Genomic DNA, 25,026 nt, shown 5'->3' with positions numbered 1-25,026 from the left:
GCAAAAGTTTTTTGAATAGTATTCCATTTAGTTTTGGTCATATTTTACTCACCTGACATTTTTTTGTTTTAGTCTAGTTTTAGTTTACGATTTTAGTCGATTAAATCTATAGATGATTTAGTCGGCTAAAATGTATTTTGACGTGATGGCGTCGTAATGCCTGATGTACACTTAGCTGCGTCTGCGTGCCGAAAATAGCGGATCTACAAGCTCACAACCTGAGCTGTGAGCTTGTAGATCGGCTATTTTTTTTGTGTGTCACCCGCACACAACCAAGCAAAGAGTCCTAGTTGTACTGGATCTCTTCTCCACTATTAGTCTCGCCCTAACATTTTGGTCTAGTTGTTATTTGTTGACAAAATTGTCAACAAATAACAACTAGACGGAAATATTCAGTCATAGTTTTAGTCATCATTGCTTGGTTTTTATTTCGTTTTTCGCCGAACATTTTGCGTCACAAGTTTTAGTCGCCGAAATGAACACCGACTTACTTGCTCACTCTCATCTCCTCCTCCTGCTCCTCCTCTTCTTCCTCCTCCTCCTCCTCCTCTTCCTCCTCCTCCTCCTCCGTCATCCAGGCATGGTGTGTGAGAAGGGGATCCAGATCCTCCTCACCACCGTGGGGGCGTTCGCCGCCTTCGGCCTGATGACGGTGTCCATCTCGACGGACTACTGGCTGTACTCGCGCGCCATGATCTGCAACAGCACGGCCAACATGTCCGACCAGGACCCGCACAACAAGGACAAGAAGGACCCCGGGGCCCTCACGCACTCCGGCCTGTGGAGGATCTGCTGCCTGGAAGGTATGGAAGGGGCCCGAGAGGGGAGAAAGGGGGGGGTTTCAATCCGGGAACGCATCTCTGTCGTTTGAGATTTATTTGGCTATTCAAAAACAGCAAATCTACAAGCTGCCGCGCGCTATGAGCTTGTAGTTCTGCAATTTTTTTTGAAAAATCGTGAAGATTTGTGCAAATCAAAGCGAACATTCCTCAAATATTTTGTTCCAGGGACCTCAAGAAGCAAAGATTACATTTTTTTTAACGAAAGTTACAAATGTTCGCTTTAAAAAACATCTATTCGAAGATTTGCACCAAATGAATGTTCAAGATTTTATAAAAAATAGCATATCTACAAGCTCATAGCGCGGCACTCGGTGCAGCGCTATGAGCTTGTAGATCTGCTATTTTTGAATAGCCAAAGTATAAAATAATGGTTATAACTCAAAATCGAAAATGACACAGGCGCTCATTGAATGGGTTAAACTTTTTGACATTTGACATTTCAAGGACCCCCGGCCAGTTATGCATTAGTCCAGTGGTTCTCAAACTGTGGGTCAGGACCCCCAGGGGGGTCCCCAAATGATTTTGGGGGAGGTTCCCCAGATGATTGGCTACTTAATGTGCAACATTGTTTCCTCACTCGACAGTAAACAAACCAACATACAGTACAGTATTAACCGTTATGGACATATGAGGTTTCCACCCGACAGAGACGATATACATACTGTACTAATAGGCAGGAAACATCTCAATTTACATTGTAATGTTATAGTGCTAAACCACAACAAGTTGTCTCAAGACACTTTGCATTATAGAGCAGAGACTGAGTGGCAGAGAGAGACTGCTGACAGAGTTTGCTGGCAACAGTAGAATTTGTGTGCCTGTGGCCGACAGCAGACAAACAAAGCCGTTGCTTTCCAGACTCTTCTGTCCAGAAGAGATCAGCTACATGTTTTAATGCCTTCTACCCACTCTGGCTCACATGGACAGTGCATTGAAACCTTGTTTGTCCAAACCAGACCCATGGAGAGAGAGAGTTGCGTCACGCTTTGATCTCGCCGCCAAGCGGGGCGTTGCCTCCTGTAGTTCCAAACATTGGAACTTCCTCATTGAGATAGAGGGGGAACTTCCGCATTCCATTCTTACAATGGGAGTCTATGCTAGTGACGTAACTCTCTTTCTCTCTCTCTCTCTGGGCCTGGTCCAAACCAGGCGGCAAGGAAGCTCCGCTGGATATGAAGCCAATAAGGAAGTGCTTTTCAGCAATGCAGTTCTCATTACTGGCCTATAGGTGTCGCTATTTCCACCCTGCTGGCTGCAGAACAATTACCACAACATTGATCATAATGGGGATTTGACCGGACATTAATCATTCATTCATAAATACTTTATGCTTTCAGTCGCTAGTTTAAAGGCTTCTTTCAATTACCATTATATGTGTTTAGAAATTATGGTCCTATTCATTTTTAAATGGATGATAAAATGGATGATAAAATGCTATTGGCTGCCTTCCAGGCAGCCAATAGCATTCGTTTTCCAGTTGCTTTTCGGGACCGGATTTTCTAAGATGGTGGATTTGAATTCACAGAAAACAAAAAAAAAATGCATAAAACGGGTCTGATGTAGGAACCAATGGGTGACGTCACCGTTCCCCTCGACCATAATGTTTACAGTCTATGGTCCAAAACGCGTTACTTTCCAGGAAACGGGAAATAGTTATATTATCTAGCGTAGTTATTATCACAAGTTCTTGTTAATACTTTTAATCTGTTAAATATTTTCAAAACCCACTGACCACTTTCAACCTGGCGTCTCTATTTTGGGCTAGTCAGTAAGGTGAAAATGTTTTTTTTTAAAAAGCAGATCTACAAGCTCACAGCATGTCGCATTGCGGCGCATTGTGAGCTTGTAGATCGGCTGTTTGCACTACTTTTGCGTCATACGTCACATGTAGATCGGCTTTATTAATAAAATGTTATAAAAAAATAAAAATGAAAAATAATAATTTGGACATACAAGGTTTCCACCCGACAGCGATGATATATACGCTGCCTGGAAGCAGCGGTGGAAAAAGTATGAAAATAGCAGATCTATAAATAGCTAAAGTTTAAATAGGGCTAAAGTGGTTAATGTATGTTTTGTAATAATAATTCAAATCTACAAAGTAACTAGTAACTAAAGATTTCAAATAATTGTAGTGGAGTAAAAGTAAAATATTTGCCTCTGAGATGTAATGGAGTAGAAGTAAAAAATATAGAAAATTGGAAATACTCCAGTAAAGTAAAAGTACCTCATAATTGTACTTAAGTACAGTACTTGAGTAAATGTACTTAGTTACTTTACAGCACTGCCTGGAAGGTACAGTGGGAGCAGGAAAACGTCTGCACGCATCGCAGATCTCTCAGTGAGAAGTGGTGGTGCAGGAGGGAATATGACCTTTCTTGATTAGCTATGGGGATTTTTTTTTTCTTACCGTGGGAGGTCCGCGGGGTACATCTCAGAGGGAATTAGAAGTGATGACCCGCACGCCTTTTTTCATCACATTTTCTGCTACGCTCTCAGTTTTATATGGGTGCCTGTAATGTAGACGTTAGGGGTTTTTGCCTTGAGGACCCGAGCGAGTTCATTAATTCTTTGAAATCTGCAGACCGGCACAGAACTTTTTAACCGTCCTGTATATGGATATGCCAATGCATTTTAATAAAGCCTTTTTTTAGTTTTACGTTGAAGAGTGCTTGACTTTCTTTGGTTAAAGGCATAGCTAACTTGTTGTCCTGTGTTTACATGACAAAACAATGAATATATATTTTTTACCAGTGATTTCCCTCTATACCAGCAGTTATCGGCCACTGGTGTAGTGTGGTGGTGTTTACCTGCAGAAACACACTGCCCTCTCATTGTATTTTGGTGTTTTCACTGTTGTTTTGATTAAGACGGGGATGTTTTTGGGCCACCAAAACAAACAAATGGTCAAAATCTTTTGACGTAGCAGATCTACAAGCTCACAAAGCATCACGATGCGATGTGTTGTGCACTTTTTATTTTAGAATAACCGAAGTACTTAATATACCAATAAATAATTAGCCTCTGAGATGTAGCAGAGTATCAAGTATCAAAAAAAGACTCAACACTTATATACTTGAGTAAAGTACCTCAAAATTGTACAGTACTTGAGTAAATGTACCATAGTTACTTTCTACCACTGAACAGATAAGACCCTCCACTGCCCATGATGCACTCCCACTCCATCTGTCATGTTCTTGAGCTCGCCTTAATGTGTTTTTTTAATGCATCATGTTTTTATGCACATTTGGTTTTGCTATGGAGCATATTTCATACCTCGCGGCAAGGCCCTTTTTGGAACGCTTTATTTAAACCATTAAAACCAGATAAGCATCTGTGTCATTTTAGATTTTAGCATTGGCTATTAAAAAATAGCAGATCTACAATACAAGCTCCCAACGAGCTTGTATATCTGCTATTTATTTTGATATATATATTTTTGGGGGCTTTTCTGCCTTAAATTGGATAGTATTAGTGGAGAGTGACAGGAAACAGGGAGAGAGAGACAGGGAGTTGGGCTCGGGAATCGAACCCTCGACTTGCTGTCAGGCTGTATTAGAGCCTATAGTGGTATGCGCCTCGCCCTACATCTGCAATCTTTCTTGTTGTGTTTGAAAAAATTTGAATAATTTCGTTTTCTCTTCTCTTTTTGGGGGGGGGGGAGGTCCCTGGCACAAAACATTTTCAGATGGGGGGTCCACGGCCAAATATATTTCAATTGTGGGGTCCTTGGCATAAAAAAGTTTGAGAACTACCGATTTAGAAGGCATTTTGCAGAATCGGCCCGAGGTCTTAATCGGTTAATGTTTACTTTTTATGCATCATGTTTTTTAATGCACATTTGGTTTCGCTCCGGAGCATAATAGTTCATACCTCGCGGCAAGGCCATTTTCGAAAAAAAAAAAAAAAGGGCTTTTAACCTGAACTCAACCCGTGGAGGTTGAACGAGAGGACATAAAGAATAGGAGGGAAGTGATGTGGAGCCACGCTGCGCCGCGCCGCAGCCAGCCGTCTGAGAGCTACAACACTTTGTGTCAGGTGATAAGTAGGAGAGAATGGATGCTTGTTGGTTTTTCATGCCGTTTCAGCCTGTGGAATAATTCAGACGGACGTTTTTCTTTTGTCGGTCGTAGTGTGTGTGTGTGTGTGTGTGCGTGCGTGCGTGTGTGTGTTTGTGCATGCGTGCGTGCGTGCGGGCAGTAACACTGTTATGGTGCGTGCATGCTTGCATGTATTACCGTACTTGTGAAGACTCCATGTCCCCACGAGTATAGTAGAATTTGAGAAACAGACATTGTGAGGACCAGTTTTTCCATAAAAGTGCCGTTCTAAAATGTTGATGTCCTCACAAGTGCAGTAATACAAACGTGTGTGTGTGTGTGTGTGTGTGCGTGTGTGCGTGTGCGTGTGGAGGCGGTGTTGTGTTGAGTAGTAGCGAGGTCGGAGCGAGTTGACAGGAGCGATCCTGACCCCTGTTGTCTGCTAAATGTGTAAAGAGCAGGCAGATGTCACGCGCTACGGTCGTCTGTAATATCCCCAACGCTGAAAACCAGAGTAAAGTCAATAGCCGGGATAACAGAGTGTGAAGTGCATGCAGTGCAGGATGGATGTGTGCCCTGCTACTATACCAGAGATACACTATGCTACCAGACCACTGCTTCTCAAAGTGTGTGGGGGGGGGGGTTCCAGGGAGACCCCAGCAAAAGTAGTTAATGCAGCGACCACAATGATTTTGACCTCTTTATTATATCCATTTATACGTTGGCTGTTCAAAAATAGCAGATGTACAAGCTCATGCCGTTCAAAACTGCTATTTTTGAACATTGTTTTGAAAAATCTCGAAAATCCTCCTATAATTTGACAAACCTCTCTCGCCAAAATTGCTCTGCCCGGTTCTCCTCAGCGGCTGGAGCAATTGATCCGAAATTGCACATAGCCATTGATCATTACCATGTGCACCTATCCATGTTTCGATATCACCAAATCTCAGCTGTTTATTAGCGTTTTTGTGTAAAACACTGCCGCCATGGTTACGGGGCTGCCTCCCGGGTTGCCAGATCATGTGCGCATATCCCCCTACGGATGCGTCGACCGGGTATGGACTAGTGTTGAATAATCTTGCATTTGTTTTTACATAAATATTTTCTTCTGGGGGGGAGGGGGTCCCTTGCACAAAAGGTTTTCCGATGCGGGTCTGTGGCCAAATACATATCATTTTGGTGGTCCGGCACGAGAAAGTTTGAGAATCACTGCACTAGACCACTGGTTCTCAAACATTATCATGTAAAGGAACACCCCCCCCCCCCACACTCCCAAATGTATATGTATTTGGCCGCCGCGGACCCCCCGTATCTAGTGCCAGGGACCCCCTCCCCCATTACACACTTTTGTGTTGTTAAAAATTATATTCTGGTCCAAGCGTGGGTGTATCAGGAATTGTGGGGCATGGATATGCTACTGTATACCTCTTTTCAGAAATGAGATAAAATAAACAAATAAACAAATAAGTATGTAAACAAACAAACAAATACATAAATAAGAAGCGTCTTTTATCAAAAAATTTGCTGAAAATAATACACAAACAAACAAACAAAACAGCTAAGCACTGAGACACCCCCACTTGCTAAGTTCCTCCGGATAAGAGCATCAACATTAAATCAACATGTCGCGTTGGCGACACATTGTGACCTTGCAGGGCGGCAATTTTTCACAGAACGTTTTGCCCATATATTATGACATGTCCCAGAACAAGGGACGCTTAGCACTCAGTGTGGTTTAATAGGGGCCGTTATAGTGGTTACATAAAAACCATGATTAGCGCAGTTGTTCTGCGCTGTGTTTCATTGATTCCCACGTGTGGGTTGACGGTTACGTAGTGACAAGGAAAACTGTCTCGGCATAAAATTAATTCTAATCACAGTCAGTGGTGGAAAGTGTCTAAGTACATTTACTCAAGTACTGTACTCAAAATACTGTACTAAATACTGTACTCAAAATAGTACTTAAGTACTTGTACTTTTACTCCACTATAATTATTTGACAACTTTAGTTACGAGTTACTTTGTAGATTTTGATTATTATTACAAAACCACTTCAGACCTATATACTTTGGCAATTTGAAAATAGCAGATCTACAAGCTTGTGAGCTTGTAGATCTGCTATTTTGATTGATATTTTCACTTAGGCAAAAAATGTCAGTACTTCTTCCATTACTGATCCCAGTATACTGAAGCATAGCCCCCCCCCCCCCCCCCACCCCCCTCCGGTCAAAATAAACCAGTCGTCTCTGTCTTTGATTCACACTGCTGTTCATTTGATTCAAGAGCTGCAGCAGCAGCACTAGACTAGAGGATGGAGGAAAAAAAGGTCCCTGGTCACTGCAGCCCTTTGACTCTCTCTCTCTCACTGATACTGTCTGCATGTCGCACGGCCACGTCACTCCACCGTAAGTCACTGGTTTTCTGCAGCAGTGGTTCTCAACCTTTTCAGGCCGTGACCCCCCAAAATGATCATATTCACCCTGACAAGCACTCGGAATTGTAGGAGTTGAGGCGTTAGTTTGACTCGGTTCCACAGATAGGCGATCTATTTTACAATTTGGCTAATTTTTGACCAGTTTTTATAGTATAGTTTGTTGATTACTTTTGATGCAGTAATGTTCTTTTTTCATTACCCCCCCGCCTGAAATTGTCTGTGCCAGGGACCCCCCCAGAAGAGAAGATGTTTTACTAGAGCACATGTTGACTAGGGGCGATATGAGTTTCGATTCTGTCCCTATAGTGCTTGCCAACGTGTCATCACCACGGGGGGCGTGGCATAGTAGCTGCAGACACACTGGTGGGGGCAATGTTAAGTCAACCTGTTCCCCCACAAAGATGTCCGGCGCTACCAAATGACACTTGTTGACGCCCCCTTCAGGATTTTTGGCACGCACTATCGGGACATTAACTCGAACGGTGCTGTGAGTCAGCTGAAGCGGACTTCGCGATACTCAGCGCGGCGACACTCGAGGCTCAAGTCCGCTTTAGACGGCGCGCCTCTGCCGTTTTAACAGTTTTTTTAGCGGCCACCCTTACGTCTTGGGTTTGAGAACGGCACTTCCCCATCCCTGGAGTGCGGAAGTGCCCGGGGCGACACCGTTTGCCTGGAAGGGTACCCACCTCCAAACTTTTGACGTTTGGTCACATTTGTCCCAAGAAGTCACAATAAAATATGCATTTTGGGTATAGTGAGAGTGTGTTGGTTGTTGTTGTTGTTTTTTGGAGAGGTCAGAATGATCCTTCTGGCTTCATGAAGCTTCCTCTCCTCTCCTCTCCTCTCCTCTCCTCTCCTCTCCTCTCCTCTCCTCTCCTCTCCTCGCTTTGCTCCGGTTCGGTCATCGTGCAAAAAGCTAATTTGTCCTCCAGCTAAAGCTTCCTGATAACAAAAGCAGCCTATTAGAGATAAGCTCCCGGCCTCTCGGAGCTCTTGCTGCAGTGCCCACCATGCCCCCCCCCCCCCCCTCCCTCCCCCACCTCCAACACGTTGCATCGTGTCCCCATATCTTTGCAGCTCTGCTGCTCTCCTCCCCTCTTCTGTCTTAGCTCCACCCCCTCCTGTCTTAACTCCACCCCTCTCTCCGTGTTCTATTTTTTAATATATATATCATTGCTGTCGGCCAGCAGAAACCTCCTATCTCCGTATTTTTGTGTTTTTTTCCCGTAAATTAACGCCCGACTTGATCATGCTATAAAGGGGCACGCAGAAGCAGATTGTAGATTTACTTTAGCTATTTTTTATTTTATTTGAATCCTCTCTCTGTCTCTCCCTCCCTCCTCTCCTCTCCATGCACTCTGTCTGTCTGTCCATCTGTCCTTGTGTGTGTGTGTGTGTGTGTGTGTGTGTGTGTGTGTGTGTGTGCGTGTGCGTGTGCGTGTGCGTGTGCGTGTGTGTGTGTGTGTGTGTGTGTGTGTCTGTCTCTCTGTCTCTCTGTCTCTCTGTCTCTCTCTCTCCGCGGTTGCGGCAGTGCAGAGAGTGAGAGTGAGGTCCTCAGTATATTGTGGAGAGAGAGAGTGAGAGTGAGGTCCTCAGTATATTGGCAGTGGAGAGAGAGAGAGAGTGAGGTCCTCAGTATATTGGCGTGGATTTGGAGGTCAAGTATCCTTGCTGTCCGCTGGGTATCGAGGTGGTCCGGCTGCTCAGTAGCCATGCAGCGGTGCAATGAGCTGTGCAGGTGCACTGAGAGAGAAGCTTCAGGACAAGCTGGGCACTGAAACATTTATGCCAGTGGGTGGGTGCACACACTGCTGCTCTGTAGAGAGAGAGAGAGAGACCAGTCTTCTTCTCTCTGCCTCCTGTTTATGCCCGATTTATACTTGGTCGAGGAGCGGCCTGTGTCACGCACCGAAAATAGCCGATCTGGAAGCTCACGACGCGCCACCGAGTGACGCGTCGTGAGCTTGCAGATCGGCTATTTTTGCGGGATACGACGCAGGCGAGCAAACTAAGGGGAAAAAAGGGTAGTGTTGATTTTGACAACAAACTGTGATTTAGTTTTAGTCATAGTCTTTTGAATAAAATTGCATTTAGTTTTAGTCATATTTTTGTCATCTGAAATGTTTTAGTTTTAGTTTAGTCGACTAAATATCATAAGATTTAATAGTCGACTAAATCTACAGTTGATTTAGTCGACTAAAATGTATTTGGCGCCTTGATGGCGTCGTTATGGCGGATTTTACACTACAAGTTGCGTGCTGAAAATAGCCGATCTACAAGCTTGTAGATCTGCTATTTTCAGAGTGCAACACCGGAGCGCAACCAAATATAAAATGACTTGTCTTTTAGTTCTACTGGATCTCTTCTCCACTAGTCCCTCACTAACATTTAGTTTTTTATTTATTGACGAAATTATCAATATATTTAGTCTTAGTTTTAGTCATCATAGCTTAGTTTTTATTTAGTTTTTATTTAGTTTTCGTCAGTGAAAAAAGGTAGTCGACGAACATTTTTAGTCATAGTTTTAGTCGACGAAATCAACACTGGTATAGGGTCACACATGTTACATGTCTGGTTTGTGGCATGCTTGTTGGCCGCGTGGAGATAACGCAAACCGTGCAACGCAAAACCGTGCGACGGCTCGACGCCTCGGCACGCGTTGCGGCTACTCCCCTTCAGTCACGTATGTGGGACTGTATCCTAAGGGGAACGCCTATTTTGCATGTCTGGTGATTTCACCTGAGTGCCAGGAGGACGCACGCACACCATAGCGCTTTGTCCAAGCTGAAAGCTCTGCTAAAAAAACGCTTCCCAGGGTTGAAAATATGAATAAGCATGTTAGATATATAAGCATGTCATCGTGTGGAGGTAGGTTATTCAGGAAATGAGACTCATTCCTTTCTCAGAAGTGTGGCGAATCTGTCTTTACGGAATACTATTATGTACAGTGAAGCGACGTTGCTACAGTATGCTAGTTGAGGGGTTGATTGTTTTGCTCAGTGGCAACTCAACGGTAACCGGAACCCTCATCCCAATTCACGCTCGCCCCCATTTTGTGAGCGGATCGCTCGTCCCCAGCGGCAGAACACTCGCCGCGCCGGTGCGGAACGCTCACCCTGCTTGGTGAGAACAGACTACAGGCCCTAACATTAAGTTAGGAAGTAGTTAGGCCAAAAAAAAACGGTTTCAATGACGGAGGCGTGCCGTCTGAAGCGGACTTGAGCCACGAGAGGCACCGGCGAGCGAGTCACCACGCCGAACGTGGCGAAGTCCGCTATAGCCGACTCAGCGCCGTTTGAGTTATGTCCCCATAGCCCCCTAGTCTCTGTACCCCCGAGACTAGAAACGTGGCCGAGTAGGTTCTGGTGGCCAGTGGGTCTGACCGTTCCAAGGTTGCCCGGATTTGACCCGAGGCAAGCGTGTTTTGGGGTGACCGTTCTCAGCCATAGTATACTGTGGGCCTGAGGGAAACCGGTACCGGGACTCCCCTCTCTTCCCAGCTCCCAGGAACCACCACCATCAACCCAAAAAATATACTGCCTTAAATAATGAATTCAGGGTGGGCTGACAGCAAAGTAAACAAAAGGAACTGAATAATGACCTAACAAATGAAATAAACGCAAGTACAAAAACTAACGTAACTACTAGAGGGAAAAGCTGGTCAAACACAAATGTTACCCCAGCCCTTCCAAACGCAGCTGTTAAGTAAATGAATGATTGCAACGTTACGTTCCCAAGAGGAGCACTGCACACACATCCAAAAATTATTCCAAGCAGGGCTGTAGAAAAAGTGGAAAAAAGTAGAATTAAAGGAAAAGAATATCCTCACACAGTCTTAAAGGTAGGGTAAGTGATATTTTTTGGTTAAAACGAAAGTTTTTTTGTTAAAAGGTTAAAGCACTATATTCAGATAGTAATCATTGCTATAGAGTGTTTATTCAGTAACGGGAGTCTCCCCGTCTCTCCAGATCTTTAACATATTGACTGCCAATCGCGTAGATCTACGCGAACCTATTTAAAGCCGCCACGTGCCAATCGCGTAGATCTACGCAAAGTGGTGTTTTTTTTTTTTTTTTTTTTTAAGTTCAAATTGCACTTTTTTCAATTTTCGATACACTTCCGTTTCCGGTAGCACCACCGGAAACGGAATTATCCGGTTTCCGGTTTTTCCGATCGTTTCCACTTCCTGTCTAGAACGAAACCTAAAAGTCGATTATCTCGGTTGTTGTTTTTCTCATCGCTGATCACTGTTTAGCATTCACCGCTGTAGCTTCAAGATGGCGGATCGCAAAGCGAAGCGGTCTTCACTGCTCGTCTCACACAGATCCCCTGTGTGTTTAGAACCAAATGAACGCGCACTTTTAACGGATTTAGCAAGGTCTGTGGCGACATGAAAAAAACTAAAAAACAACAATAAAACGCTAGCACTGGTGAGTACGTTATGATATTAAACACGTTTGCTGGCAGTGTGGCTGAGCAGGGAAAGAGAGAGAGAGAGAGAGAGGAAAGCCCACTGGAGATATGGGGAAAGCCGGCTTCTTTTAACCACTTAAACCCCGGCGTCCGTATTGTGGGGAAAGCATTCGCTGAAAAGAGCAGATCGACAAGCTCACAACGCGACGCACCGCGTCGCGTTGTGAGCTTGTCGATCGGCTCTTTTCGTCGAAAGCCTTCCCCACATTAACAGAAAAGAGAAAATACACTAGAGAGGCTGCAGAACCAATGAGGTCCCTAGAACAACCGACACACACATCATCCACTCATTCAATCAGCCAAACACACCTGCATCTCATCACGCACGCACACACACGCACGCACGCACGCACGCACGCACGCATGCACGCACACACACACACACACACACACACACACACACACACACACACACACACACACACACACACACACACACACACACACATACAGAGAGAAGATTAAAGTCCCTGTCCACATGTCCCATGGTGCGGTTTCAGATCATCTGAAAATTTCATTTCCGTTCAATAAATGTACATGTCAGGTTTTTCGCCCTTAAAAAAGAACGTCCCTAAAGGAGCTTTACAGAACCTATTTCTTTGCTCTATTTTTGCCCTCATTCAGTATTCCATAGCGTTGCTGTCGGGCAGAAACCTCCCACGTCCATATTTCAACTTTGTGTGTTTTCTTTTGTAAATGAAGGCCCTACAGGCCCTACTTCGTTATACAATAGTAGAATAGAATAGAAACATTTTATTGACATCAATAAAACACAACAATGATAGAAAACACTGAAGTGGATCAAATCACACACAAAGCCGAAGCCTGTTTCCATTGTGGTTCCACAACTTCCACTCCTGCTGTGCTGTGTCTCATCTGTTGAAAGTGGAAGTGGTTAAGTCTGTCAGTGGATTTTTATAAATATTTCACCAATGAAAAGTATTAACTCTTTGACTGCGGTTGACTCGATAACGCGTCAATTGCTACTTTGTCCAGTTGGCCGTCGACGCGTTGGACGCTCGCTCATTGTTTAATCTCTGATTGCGCTATTCTGCAATGTTTCACTCTAGGATTCGAGTTCCACTTACTTCACCCACACTTGCATCCGGTTTTATGACGCAGATTCCGTTTCCGGTTTTCTTTTTTTTTCCACGGTAATTTTCGGCCAGAATAGGGAAACTTATGTTTTTTCACACGGTATAAAATACGAACGGCTAGGTCCACTTCTATAATCTATAGTCTGGGTGACGAACAGTCATCGCCGTCGTGTATCACATCGTACATTTTTGCAATCGGAGAATCTGAGAAGACGTCACATCCGGTTTGACGTATTTCACTGTTTGGCTCTGTTGTGGGGGGGGGCAGCGAGTCAGCGAGCTGATGAAAGTGTCTATTTGCTGCTCTCTACTGGTGGAACGATCGTATGTGTTCAAAACCGCAGCTAGACTTACTATATGAAAATTAAATAACAAAATAACAAAACAAAAAAAACACGAAAATCGCTGGCACTGGGGGAGTACTTTATGAAAATAGAGTAAAGAGTTAACAAGAGAGAGACTAAATAATAACTACATTGGATCCATTGGAACACATAGGTTGTTTTACATTTCCTGAAAAGTAATGGTGTTGGACAGACACCGTTACTCTGTTACTCTTTCATCATACAAGAGTGTGATTTTTTAAATAACAATTAAAAAAGGAACGGTTTTGGACTTACAAGGTTTCCACCCAACAGCAACGGTTTATGTTTGATCTACCAGAATGTGGGTATTATCCACAGAGAAGATCCACCTAGTCTCACAACTTTGCACTTTTGGGTGAACATTGCTGTTTTTGATCAGACATTTTCTGCACACGGAAACGCTGCCAATTATGATACGTTACTGTGCCTGTCTAAGACAAGTCCCTAAGTAGTAGTGTAAAGCCCTATCACTGTGTATTTGTATATATATTTTTTTATTATTGTCATTCTGTTCTATTTTTAAATGTTCTTGCTTTAATACCGTTCCCCACCGATGTTGAATACACTTATTGTAAATCACTTTGGATAAAAGCGTCTGCTAAATGACTGTAATGTAATGTAATATATTTTTCGTTATGAAGCACAATCTGCGGGACAAGTCCTAACAACATTTTGCTGCTTGTACCTGGTATAACGTCTCTGTCGGGTGGAAACCTCGTCAGGATTCCAATTCAAAAACAGCAAAAATAGCAGATCTACAAGCTCAAAGCATGTCGCGTCGCGCCGCGTTTCAAGCTTGTGGATCTGCTACTTTTGATGCTATTGTGTGACGCTTTGTATGATCAAGTAGGGCGTTACATTTACGAAAAATACGTTAAAATATGGAGATAGGAGATTTCTGCCTGACAGCAAAGATAATTATGTCAGTGACAAATAAATACTTGAATCTCTTGAATCTTGAATCACACAAGCCAGACGATAAGATATCTCCTCCTACCAATCATCTGGATGCATTTCAGGCACCAGCGTGCCTTCAAATGTATCCAATGTGTGTGAAATAGGGCTCTGAGAGCTAATCCATCAACTTGACAACAAGGATTGTAATAATAATGCATTGATTTTTCAATGTGTCACTTGTGTATACACAACTCATCTTGGTATCTCAGCCGTGAGAAATGGAAACCGTAATTGGTTGTTTAGTGATTGGATCATGGAAGCAATGGGCGTCATATTGGAACAGCTTGGTATAAGCTGTGCATTAAAACCAGTGGTTCTCAACCTTTTGTGAATCAGGGCCCACTTGAAAATGTCAAAAACATCAGCTCCAATGTAGCAGTATCACAATAAAAACTCTCTTTTCAAGGTTTAAAAAAATACATACCATGACTTTTTTCTTTTTATACGTCATTTTAAAGAAATAATGTTATACTAGTGCATTGCTTCTCAAAGTGGGGTCCGGGGACCCCCAGGGGTCCTTGAGGGGGTTCCAGGAGGTCCCGGGCAAAATGTGATAATTCAGCGTCACAATAATCTTAACCCCTTTATCCATATTTGTTAGGTTGGCTATTCAAAAATATAGCAGATATACAAGCAATTTGGGGGTCCTTGACTTGAAAAAGTTTGAGCACCACTGGTCAAGTAAATGTACTTTGTTAGTGTCCACCACTGCTGACTGTACAATACTCTTTCTTCACAGAACCAGTGGAAACCTAAGAGAACATAATGAGAAAGAGACCTGTCCATCTGTCCCTCTGTTTGTCTACATCACTCCATCACTCCATCTTTCCCACAATCCATCCATCCATCCGTCAGTCCGTCATTCTGCACATCAGCGGTGTGCTATCACCATCCGTCCGTCCGTCCGTCCGTTCATCCATCCGTCTGTCTGTCTGCAATACAGATGCAAGACCCTGGACGGGTAGTTATCTGTGTGCGTGCGTGCGTGCGTGCGTGAGTGCGTGCGTGAATTGTGTTTGTACGTTCTTATCCTCCTGAGAACCAAGCAAAATTTTCATATTCCGATGTAGGAATTCATGTCATTTACTCTATATTTTTTAAGGTAAATAAACAAAAACAATAAGCTTTTATTTATATTTTTTATTAACATTAAGAATGACTAAATCTTGTACGTCGACCTGACGTCCACAACAATTGACAAGTACTCAAATGTACTTCTACAAGCAAAGTGAATATTTTGAGTGTGTGTGGGGGGGGGGGGGGGTCAGAGCCATGTGACCCCGACATGGAGCACCAGAATCAGAATCAGAATCAGAATCAGTTTTATTGTCACATCACAGGTTTACAAGGTAAAAAAGTGGGTGAAATTCGTTTTTGTACATCGTTCCCATCGCAACGTTAATTTCCATAGAAAGAAGAGGGGGGGAGAAGAAGAGGGGTGGGGGGCAAGTGGGAAGGAGATCAAAACAAGAGAGCAACAGAAGGCCAGACAAGTTATCTACATATTTACAAAGTACCTGAGATAATAAAAAACTAAGGTGCCTGAGCATAGCAGCAATGTATGTATACTGTGCATGTTATACTTATACTGTGCATGATATACATATGGACGTTAAGGTGCTTAGAGAAAAAAGAGCACAATAAAAAAGACAAAAAAAGTCAGTGCGTTATACATGGGATTAAGGTGCAAAAGGTCAGTGCGTGTCCACCTAGGGTGGACTGACCCTAGTATAATCCGCAAGTAGCTCCATGAGGGAGTGCAACGAAAAAGTCATTTGTACCTGGTGTAGTCCACAGGTGTGTCCGAGGGGGAGCTAAGTCCAAGTCATTGTCCCTGGTATAATCCACAGGTGTGTTCAGGAAGAGCCAGAAAAGTTTTGCACCGCCTGCTGTCAGGCTGCTGAACAAGGCTTATGCCTCATTCAGCATCCTGACAGCAGCCGGATTAAAACTGCACCAGTACCTGGTGGTGGAACTCTTGATACTGCGGTAGAGCCCCTTGCCCGTTCGCGGTCGTTGTAGGGGTTTGAACAGTCTGTGACTTGGGTGGTGCTTGTCCTTGATGATGCGCTTGGCTTTGACCACGCACCGCTTTTTGTACAGTTCCTGGAGCGCTGGGAGCTCGATTCCCATTATCCGCTCTGCCGATCGCACTACTCGCTGTAGGCTGATCTTTTCTCGGGCAGTGCAGTTCCCGTACCAGGCCGTGACACAGCCTGTTAGGATGCCTTCAACAGAACTGTTGTAATACAGCCTGAGGATGCGATGTCCTACTCCGAGCTTCTTCAGGCGGCGGAGCCAGTACAGTCGTTGCTGAGCCTTTTTCCTCACGTGTGTGGTGTGCGTCTCCCATTTGAGGTCCTCCTCGATGTGTACTCCGAGGAACTTGAACTCGCTGACCCTTTCCACTGCAGCACCGTCGATGAGGATGGGCGCATGGTCTCTCCGCGGCCTCCTGAAGTCCACGATCAGTTCTTTGGTCTTGTCGACGTTAAGAGAGAGGTTGTTCTCCCGGCACCAGAGTGCCTGTGAGTTGATCTCCTCTGTATAGTCAGACTCGTCGTTGTTGACGATTCGGCCTATCACTGTCGTGTCGTCCGCGTACTTTATGATGGTGTTGGAGACATGTGTGGCTATGCAGTCATACGTGTACAGGGAGTAGAGGAGAGGGCTCAGCACGCATCCCTGGGGTGCTCCGGTGTTGAGGGTCAGGGGGTCGGATGTGATGCTGCCCATTCTCACCACCTGATGTCGGTTGGACAAGAAGTCCTGTATCCAGTCGCACATGCTTGGGTGTAGCCCTAGGTCTCTGAGCTTTTTGTCAAGTATTGCTGGGACAATGGTGTTGAATGCTGAGCTGTAGTCCACGAACAGCATACGTACATATTTGTCCTTCAGCAGCTTGTTGTCCATGTGCGAGAGGACGGTGTGGAGAGCCATGGCAATAGCGTCGTCGGTGGATCTGTTTTTGCGGTATGCATACTGCCACGGATCCAGCGAGGCAGGTAGCGTGGAGCTGATGTATTCCCTCACCAGTTTCTCGAAGCACTTGCTGACGATCGGGGTGAGAGCGACAGGTCTCCAGTCGTTCAGGCATGTCACTTTGGCCTTTTTGGGAATGGGCACAATGGTTGACATTTTGAACCCTGCAGGGACCACAGCCTGGGAGAGGGAGAGGTTAAAGATGTCAGCGAAGACACCCGCCAGCTGGTCTGCACATGCCTTAAGGACCCGGCCTGGAATCCCATCAGGTCCGGCTGCCTTGTGGATGTTGACCCGTGCGAAGGCTGTACGCGCTTCTCTCTCCGAGATGGTTAGAGGGTTCTCCTCTGCTGGTGCTGCTGATGGCCCCGCTTGGCTGCCGCGGTTGGGGCTGATCTCAAACCGGCCGTAGAAAGTGTTCAGTTCGTTGGGGAGGGAGGCAGGCGGGTTCACCTCGCTTCTGGTTCTTGTTTTGCAGTCTGTCAAGGTGTGTACCGCCTGCCATGTGCTCCTGATGTCGCCATTGCTGAGTTTGTCTTGCATCTTTTTTGTGTAGGCCTTTTTCGCCTTCCTGATGGCGCTGTTTAGGGCCGCGCGTGTCGTGTTGCGCGTTTCCACGTCGCCAGATTTGAAACCAGCATCCCGTTCATGCAGATGTGCACGTACTCCGCTGTCCATCCATGGTTTCTGATTGGGATAGATCCGAACTGTCTTTTTTGGGACTATGTCATCTATGCACTTACTGATAAAGCCAGTGACTGAGTCTGAGAGTTCGTTGATGTTATTCCCAGCGGCGTTCTTAAACATCCCCCAGTCAGTCTGGTAGAAGCAGGATTGTACCATAGCGTCTGTGTCCTCAGACCAGATTCGGATTTCCTTCTCAACGACCGGCTCCCTTTTTAGCCTCTGTTTGTAGGCAGGTAGCAGCTGGATGGCGTAGTGGTCAGAGCTTCCTAGCGGTGGGCGGCGGAGAGCTTTGTATCCATCCTTGAAGGGCGTGTAGCAGTGGTCAAGAATATTGTCACCACGGGTACTGCAGGTGACATGCTGGTGGAATTTGGGAAAGACCTTTTTTAAGTCTGTCCGGTTGAAGTCGCCTAGGCAGATGACTGCGCAGTCCGGGTGGCGATTTTCTTGTGCACTGATCGCCTGGTGTAATTCCCTCATAGCTGTGTCCTTATTAGCTCCAGGATGAATGTAAACAACGGCTACAATCACAATGCTGAAGTCGCGTGGTAGGTAGAAAGGACGGCAGGCTATGATTAAAAGTTCAAGGTCTGGAGAGCAGTGACTATCTAGGATTTTAACATCTTTGCACCAGTTGTTGTTGATCAAGGCACAAACTCCCCCCCCACGTTGCTTACCGCTTAGTACAGGGTCTCTGTCTTTCCTATACACGGTGAAACCAGGGGGAGTGATGGAAGAATCAGATGCTAACTCCGTTAGCCACGTCTCTGTTAGCACAACAATAGACGTGCTCCTCGTCTCGGTGTTGTATTTAACGCGCACCAGTAAGTCGTCCATAGTGGTCACTGTTCTTGATTCACACAGAGATCTAACGTTCGCTAGCAGGATTGAAGGCAGTGCAGGTTTATATCCACGTTTTGTTGTTCTTACGAGGAGACCCGCTCTTTTCCCTCGTCGACCTGGCCGTCTTCTTCGCCGTTTCCGTGCCAGTGTCCCGGCCGGGACAAAGGGGAGCCCTCCCCCCACCCAACCGAGTGGAGGATTTTCCGCAAAAAAGTCCGGAATTCTGTGTGTAATCGCTGTGCTGATGTCCATAAGTGCTTGTCTGTCATAACTCCTCAGACACCCGACGGTGTAGGAAAAAAAGAGAAGGCTAAAAAATACTAAAAAGATGGAAAAACGTTGCGACGCTACAGAGCGATTACGAAAGCAGCCGTTCTCCATGGCGCTCCCTTGTTATTATTTTTTTTGGGGTAGTGGACCGAGGTGTATGAGGAAGAGGATAACTAGGAATGGAGCACCATTCCTGGGTAATAGGCGCTGTGCTTAATTGTAGTTACAGGTTTCCAAAAGGTACATTTTCCCATATCCTCCTTTAATTTGCTCTCCAGCTTTTTAACCAAAAACACACTGTCGGGCATTTTTCGTAAATGAATGCCCTACTTTGTCATACAAAGGTGTAGCGCAAAAGTAGCGAAAGTTGCCAGTACCGGTAATGGTACCGACCGAATCACGTCGGTACTACCAAGTACCAGTTCATTTAAAAACGAACGGGACTCACTCGCTCAGTGTTGAAAGTGAAAGTGTAAAAGAGGGGCAATGCTCGGCAAAATGTTTACCTTTTTCTGTATCGTATCAAAAAAAGGAACGGTAAAAGGAAAGGTAAAAGGTAAAGTAACGAGTAACACGTCCATTAAAATGTCAGTAGCCTAACTGTAACGGATGCTTTCAAGAGTACTGAAATGTGGTACCGTTCGTTTTTAAGTGAACTGTTACTCGGTAATACCGACGTGAATCGGTCCGGTCGGTACCATTACAAGTACCGTCTTTGCTACTAAACCCTAACAATGATGAAATTAAGTAACCGTTCTCGGTACATATCGAATTCAAGGTATCGGTTATCGTACCGTATTGGTTCAAATGGGAACGTATACTCATCCCTACCGATCTATGGGGAAAAAACTAAAAGGATACGGCCGGGTATATGTCACCTTCTGCAAACCATGGGACTACACCAGCCTGATCTCCAGAGATCTCCGTAACATTGCACGGAACAGTGCACTTCATTCCGTGGATAGTCGCCTAGAAACCCCGAAATTGCGTGCATATGTACGGCGAGTCCCACGGTGGGCGTAACCAGTCGCAAGCAGTCCCCACAACAAAATTTACGATTCTGTGCCTATCGGTACATAACTCAAACGGCGCTGAGTAGGCACAGGCGAACGTCACACCGTTCAGGACGGCAACTCGGTCGCCTTAGCTCCCTCGGTGGTCCTTCACGGGGTGACAGTTCGCCTGTGACTGCGCGCCTCCGTCATGGTTTAGTCACAATGGGGGAGATGCGAGGCGGCTATGCACGGAATTTCGGGTTTTTCCGTGTCTATTCACGGAATTTCATAACGTTCAAAAACGTTCAAAGAGAACGTTTCCTCTGGAGATCGGGTTGACTACACAGTTATGCACAGAGCCTATTGTGGAAGTTTCAAAAAGCTGACCTCTGGAGGTCAGTATTTTTGTTTTTTTTAGAAGAACCTGGAAGATGTCAGCATGGTCCAACCTCCACACATGTGGTGTCTTTGGAAAGCTCAGGATGTCCTCTTCAAAATGACAACAAGAATGTACAGTTTTTTTTTTACTCAAATGAGATGCAGATGAGATGCAAGAAAACAACGTCCACCACAGAGGGCAAGGAGGACCATCTGCTTCTCAGGAGTGTGTGTGTGTGTGTGTGTGTGTGTGTGTGTGTGTGTGTGTGTGTGTGTGTGTGTGTGTGTGTGTGTGTGTGTGTGTGTGTGTGTGTGTGTGTGTGTGTGGTATGTGTTTGTCTTTGCAAGCCAGAAGCTGTCATCTGTTCATAATTTCCTTTCACGAAAACAAAACAATCTTTAAAAATCTATATATATATCTTAAAATATATGTTTTTTAATTTCCATTTCTGCTAAGCTACAAGCTATATTATGCATAGAGTAGACTATAAATTCTATTTGATTTACAGTAGGTACAATTTTACGCGACGCAAAGAGGCAAACGGAAGTGGGATGGGAGGACATCCCGCTGCGGTTTCTTTGCATCTTCACCGCTTCGTTTTACACAGACTGTGTGACAGAAGCATTTTAACCACTTAACCCATTCATTGCCAGGTATTAATTAATTAATTAATTAATTAATTGATCCACCTCTGCCAGCGTTTTTACCCTATTTTGACGATTGAGCCACTGAGAGCCACGGAAGCCACGTTGTGGACGTGGATGTAAACAAAGGCTGTCTGGGGGGAGGGTCTCGTCTATCCACCGGAACAAAAGCATTTTTACCGCGATCGTCCGTTCTGTTGTAATCGTCAGTTGAATATGGCTCGTTTTCACACAAAAAAAGAAGAAATCCCAGCTAGATGTGTTTTTCTACATCTCATGACATGGGAGTGGATGGACTGACTGTTTTTGGGATGACCTCATCTCTGCTTCTATGATTCTCTCAGAGTCAAGAGTCGGAAAGGGAGGTGATGTAACTTGGGAAAGGGAGGTGATATGACTTGGGAAAGGGAGGTGATATAACTTGGGAAAGGGAGGTGATATAACTTGGGAAAGGGAGGTGATATGACTTGGGAAAGGGAGGTGATATAACTTGGGAAAGGGAGGTGATATAACTTGGGAAAGGGAGGTGATATAACTTGGGAAAGGGAGGTGATATAATTTGGGAAAGGGAGGTGATATAACTTGGGAAAGGGAGGTGATATGACTTGGGAAAGGGAGGTGATATAACTTGGGAAAGGGAGGTGATATAACTTGGGAAAGGGAGGTGATATGACTTGGGAAAGGGAGGTGATATAGCTTGGGAAAGGGAGGTGATATAACTTGGGAAAGGGAGGTGATATAACTTGGGAAAGGGAGGTGATATAACTTGGGAAAGGGAGGTGATATAACTTGGGAAAGGGAGGTGATATAACTTGGGAAAGGGAGGTGATATAATTTGGGAAAGGGAGGTGATATAACTTGGGAAAGGGAGGTGATATGACTTGGGAAAGGGAGGTGATATGACTTGGGAAAGGGAGGTGATATAACTTGGGAAAGGGAGGTGATATAACTTGGGAAAGGGAGGTGATATGACTTGGGAAAGGGAGGTGATATGACTTGGGAAAGGGAGGTGATATAACTTGGGAAAGGGAGGTGATATAACTTGGGAAAGGGAGGTGATATGACTTGGGAAAGGGAGGTGATATGACTTGGGAAAGGGAGGTGATATAGCTTGGGAAAGGGAGGTGATATGACTTGGGAAAGGGAGGTGATATGCCCTCGCTGCCCTTCCAGCCAATAGCATTAGTTTCGGGTTGCTTTTCGGGACCGGAAGTTCCAAGATGGTGGATTTGATTTTGCCGAAAAACAGTGGCTTCGAAAACGGGTCTGTAGATAAACCAATGGGGCTCCTTTCGTCCATATTTACAGTCTATGGTCATGACTCTCCGAACTAAAGTTCGGGAAGTCCTTTCCGATTATGTATTGTCCTTTAACACAGTGACTGCATGTTACTAATGTCTATCTGTCACCTAACACAGCGTGTTCCATTGTTTGTTCAGTGTCCATTATCATCCTCTCAATTTAACATGTCATTAAACAATAAAGCGTTAATGAATGTGTGACCAGAGGTGGAATCGCAGAGCCGAGCAGTGTGCATATCAGCAAGGATCCATTAGCTGGGATGGTTAGGGGATGGGTATCCATGCCTCTGCTTCTAATAGCCCCCCCCCCTCTCTCTCAGTTTTTTTTGGTTTAGCAGCACCTTTTATCCCTGCTTCTAGTCAGACTGAATTGAATAAACACATTTTCCTTTCGGGATATTCGGATATTTTGATATTATCATAATTAAATTAATAATGTGATGATAGAAAATACATTAACCCTGATGTCCCTATGTTGGACAAATGTAAAAATAATTGTCCAAATCGTTTTTTATTTGCAATTTTTTAATAGCGAAAATAGCACATCTACAAGCTCCCAACGGATCACAATGCGACACGTAGGTTGCTAGCTATTTTTATACAAAGTAGGCTATATAGGGCTTAAGTGGTTAAGAAAATGTCCCCCCTTTTTTATATGTAACATGGCCTCAGTGCCAGTGGTGTAGAACATATTGACACTTATATCGATATGAATATGAATCCACAGCCATATAGTGACATAATGATCCCATACTAACACTAACATGATGGCACCGCAGCAACAAGGTCACACTGACCATCATAGCTCAATAACACCGGACAATACAGAGTGAAAATGTGTACAAATGGGGTCCATTTGGTTCCATTGTGCACACGCTCTGAGTTAAATTAACCCTGTGGATTTTAGTGTGTGCATTATTATCACTGTGCAAAATATGCGATCAGATATATCTGTGTTCCAGTATGAATTGATTTTCTCTGTTGTCGTGTGTCACGCTCAGTGGTGGAAAAAGTACTCAAATGTTTTACTTAAGTAAAAGTATCAATACTGCTACTGTATGTAGAAGTACTCTGTTACAAGTAAAAGTATGGAATTCAAGATTTACTTGAGTAAAAGTACAAAAGTATTGCTATCAAAATGTACTTGAAGTACTTAAAGTAAAAGTACAAAAATGTTTGAAAATAGCAGATCTACAAGCTCACAACGCGTCGCATTGCGACGCATTGTGAGCTTGTAGATCTGCTATTTTCAAAGGGTATGTAGGTATAAATGGTCTAATGTGGTTAATATATGTTTTATAATTGTAATAATTGATACTTGCAACATTAGGAAGGCAAGCCCACATAAAGCAACTACACTTTCGAAACAAGCCGAAAAAAACGCAACCCGCAACTACCAATATATTAAAAACAACAGCATTGAGCCAAAGTGCTGTACACACTCAATAAACATGCTAAAATAAGATTTTAAAAAACTGATTCAAACAATACAAAGGGTGAAAAAAAACATAAGAAAAGGATAAAACGGTTAAAATAAATACAATTTAATAACTAAATGTATTAAAACACGTAAAAAAAATAGATTTCAGCTTTAACCACCTAAACCCCATCATCCTTGTTGTGGTGAAAGCTTTCGCTGAAAATAACCAATCGATCGGCTATTTTCAGCGAAAGCTTTCCCCAAAATAACAGAAAACAGAAAAGACCCTAGTATACAGCCCTGAGGGACTCCGGTCAACCATATAGGGTTTAAGTGGGTAATGTGATGTTGTGTGCAGTAAACGCTGAATGTGTGTCTTTCTCTCTCTCTCTCTCTCTGTTGTTTTAGGGGTGAAGAGAGGAGTGTGTTCCCAGATCAACCACTTCCCAGAGGACGCTGACTTTGACCACGACGGTGCAGAATACGTTCTACGTGAGTGTAACGCCGCACGATGGAGACGTTATTGTTGTTCATGTATTCATGGAGAACGAAAGAAAGAAAATCTATTGTTATTTTAGGGAGAGGAGAAGGGAGGAGAGGAGAGGACTAGGTGAGGAGAGGAGAAGGGAGGAGAGGAGAGGACTAGGAGGGGAGGGGAGGAGAGGAGAGGACTAGGTGAGGAGAGGAGAAGGGAGGAGAGGAGAGGAGAGGAGAGGAGAGGAGAGGAGAGGAGAGGAGAGGAGAGGAGAGGAAGAGGAAGAGGAGCACTGGCATGGTTGGATGTAGCACATTCCTCAACAGATTGTGGAGGGGAGAGGAGAGGAGAGGAGAGGAGAGGAGAGGAGAGGAGAGGAGAGGAGAGGAGAGGAGAGGAGAGGAGAGGAGAGGAGAGGAGAGGAGAGGAGAGGAGCACTGGCATGGTTGGATGTAGCACATTCCTCAACAGATTGTGTGAGCATCATGTGAATTAAACATGCTGCTTTGTGCATATTGAAGACAGTGGAGATGGGAGCTGCCCTAGTTGAAGCTCAGGCTTCATTTAGACTTCACTGCATGAACTGTGTCAGTGTCACTCCACCAAAAAATATGACGTCTTTTCAACCGAAAAGACGAACGAACACTATTTTTGTTGGGTGAGGGGGGGGGGGGGGGGGCATGTGTGTCCGTCCGGTGGCCCTGCGGTGATATGTCCCCTCTCCATTGATACATGGTACACACGTGTGTGTGTGTGTGTGTGTGTGTGTGTGTGTGTGTGTGTGTGTGTGTGTGTGTGTGTGTGTGTGTGTGTGTGTGTGTG

The 25,026-nt window shown here is 44.6% G+C and overlaps 1 protein-coding gene across 1 annotated transcript in view; it reads left to right on the top strand.

Annotated features, from left to right (window-relative positions):
* cacng8b (calcium channel, voltage-dependent, gamma subunit 8b) overlaps window positions 1-25,026 on the top strand; it is a gene marked incomplete at both ends in the record, with an annotated part of 46,555 nt that overhangs the window by 8,327 nt on the left and 13,202 nt on the right. Inside the window, 2 exons of the mRNA XM_080426703.1 lie at window positions 579-803; window positions 24,138-24,221. Of these exons, the coding sequence (XP_080282829.1) occupies window positions 579-803; window positions 24,138-24,221 (309 nt within the window). The remainder of the gene's footprint in view (window positions 1-578; window positions 804-24,137; window positions 24,222-25,026) is intronic.

This window comes from Gymnoscopelus braueri, assembly GCF_963280865.1.
Source record: "Gymnoscopelus braueri genome assembly, chromosome: 4".
In the NCBI taxonomy this organism is placed as follows: Eukaryota; Metazoa; Chordata; class Actinopteri; order Myctophiformes; family Myctophidae; genus Gymnoscopelus; species Gymnoscopelus braueri.
This window is presented reverse-complemented; position numbering and strand designations above follow the sequence as displayed.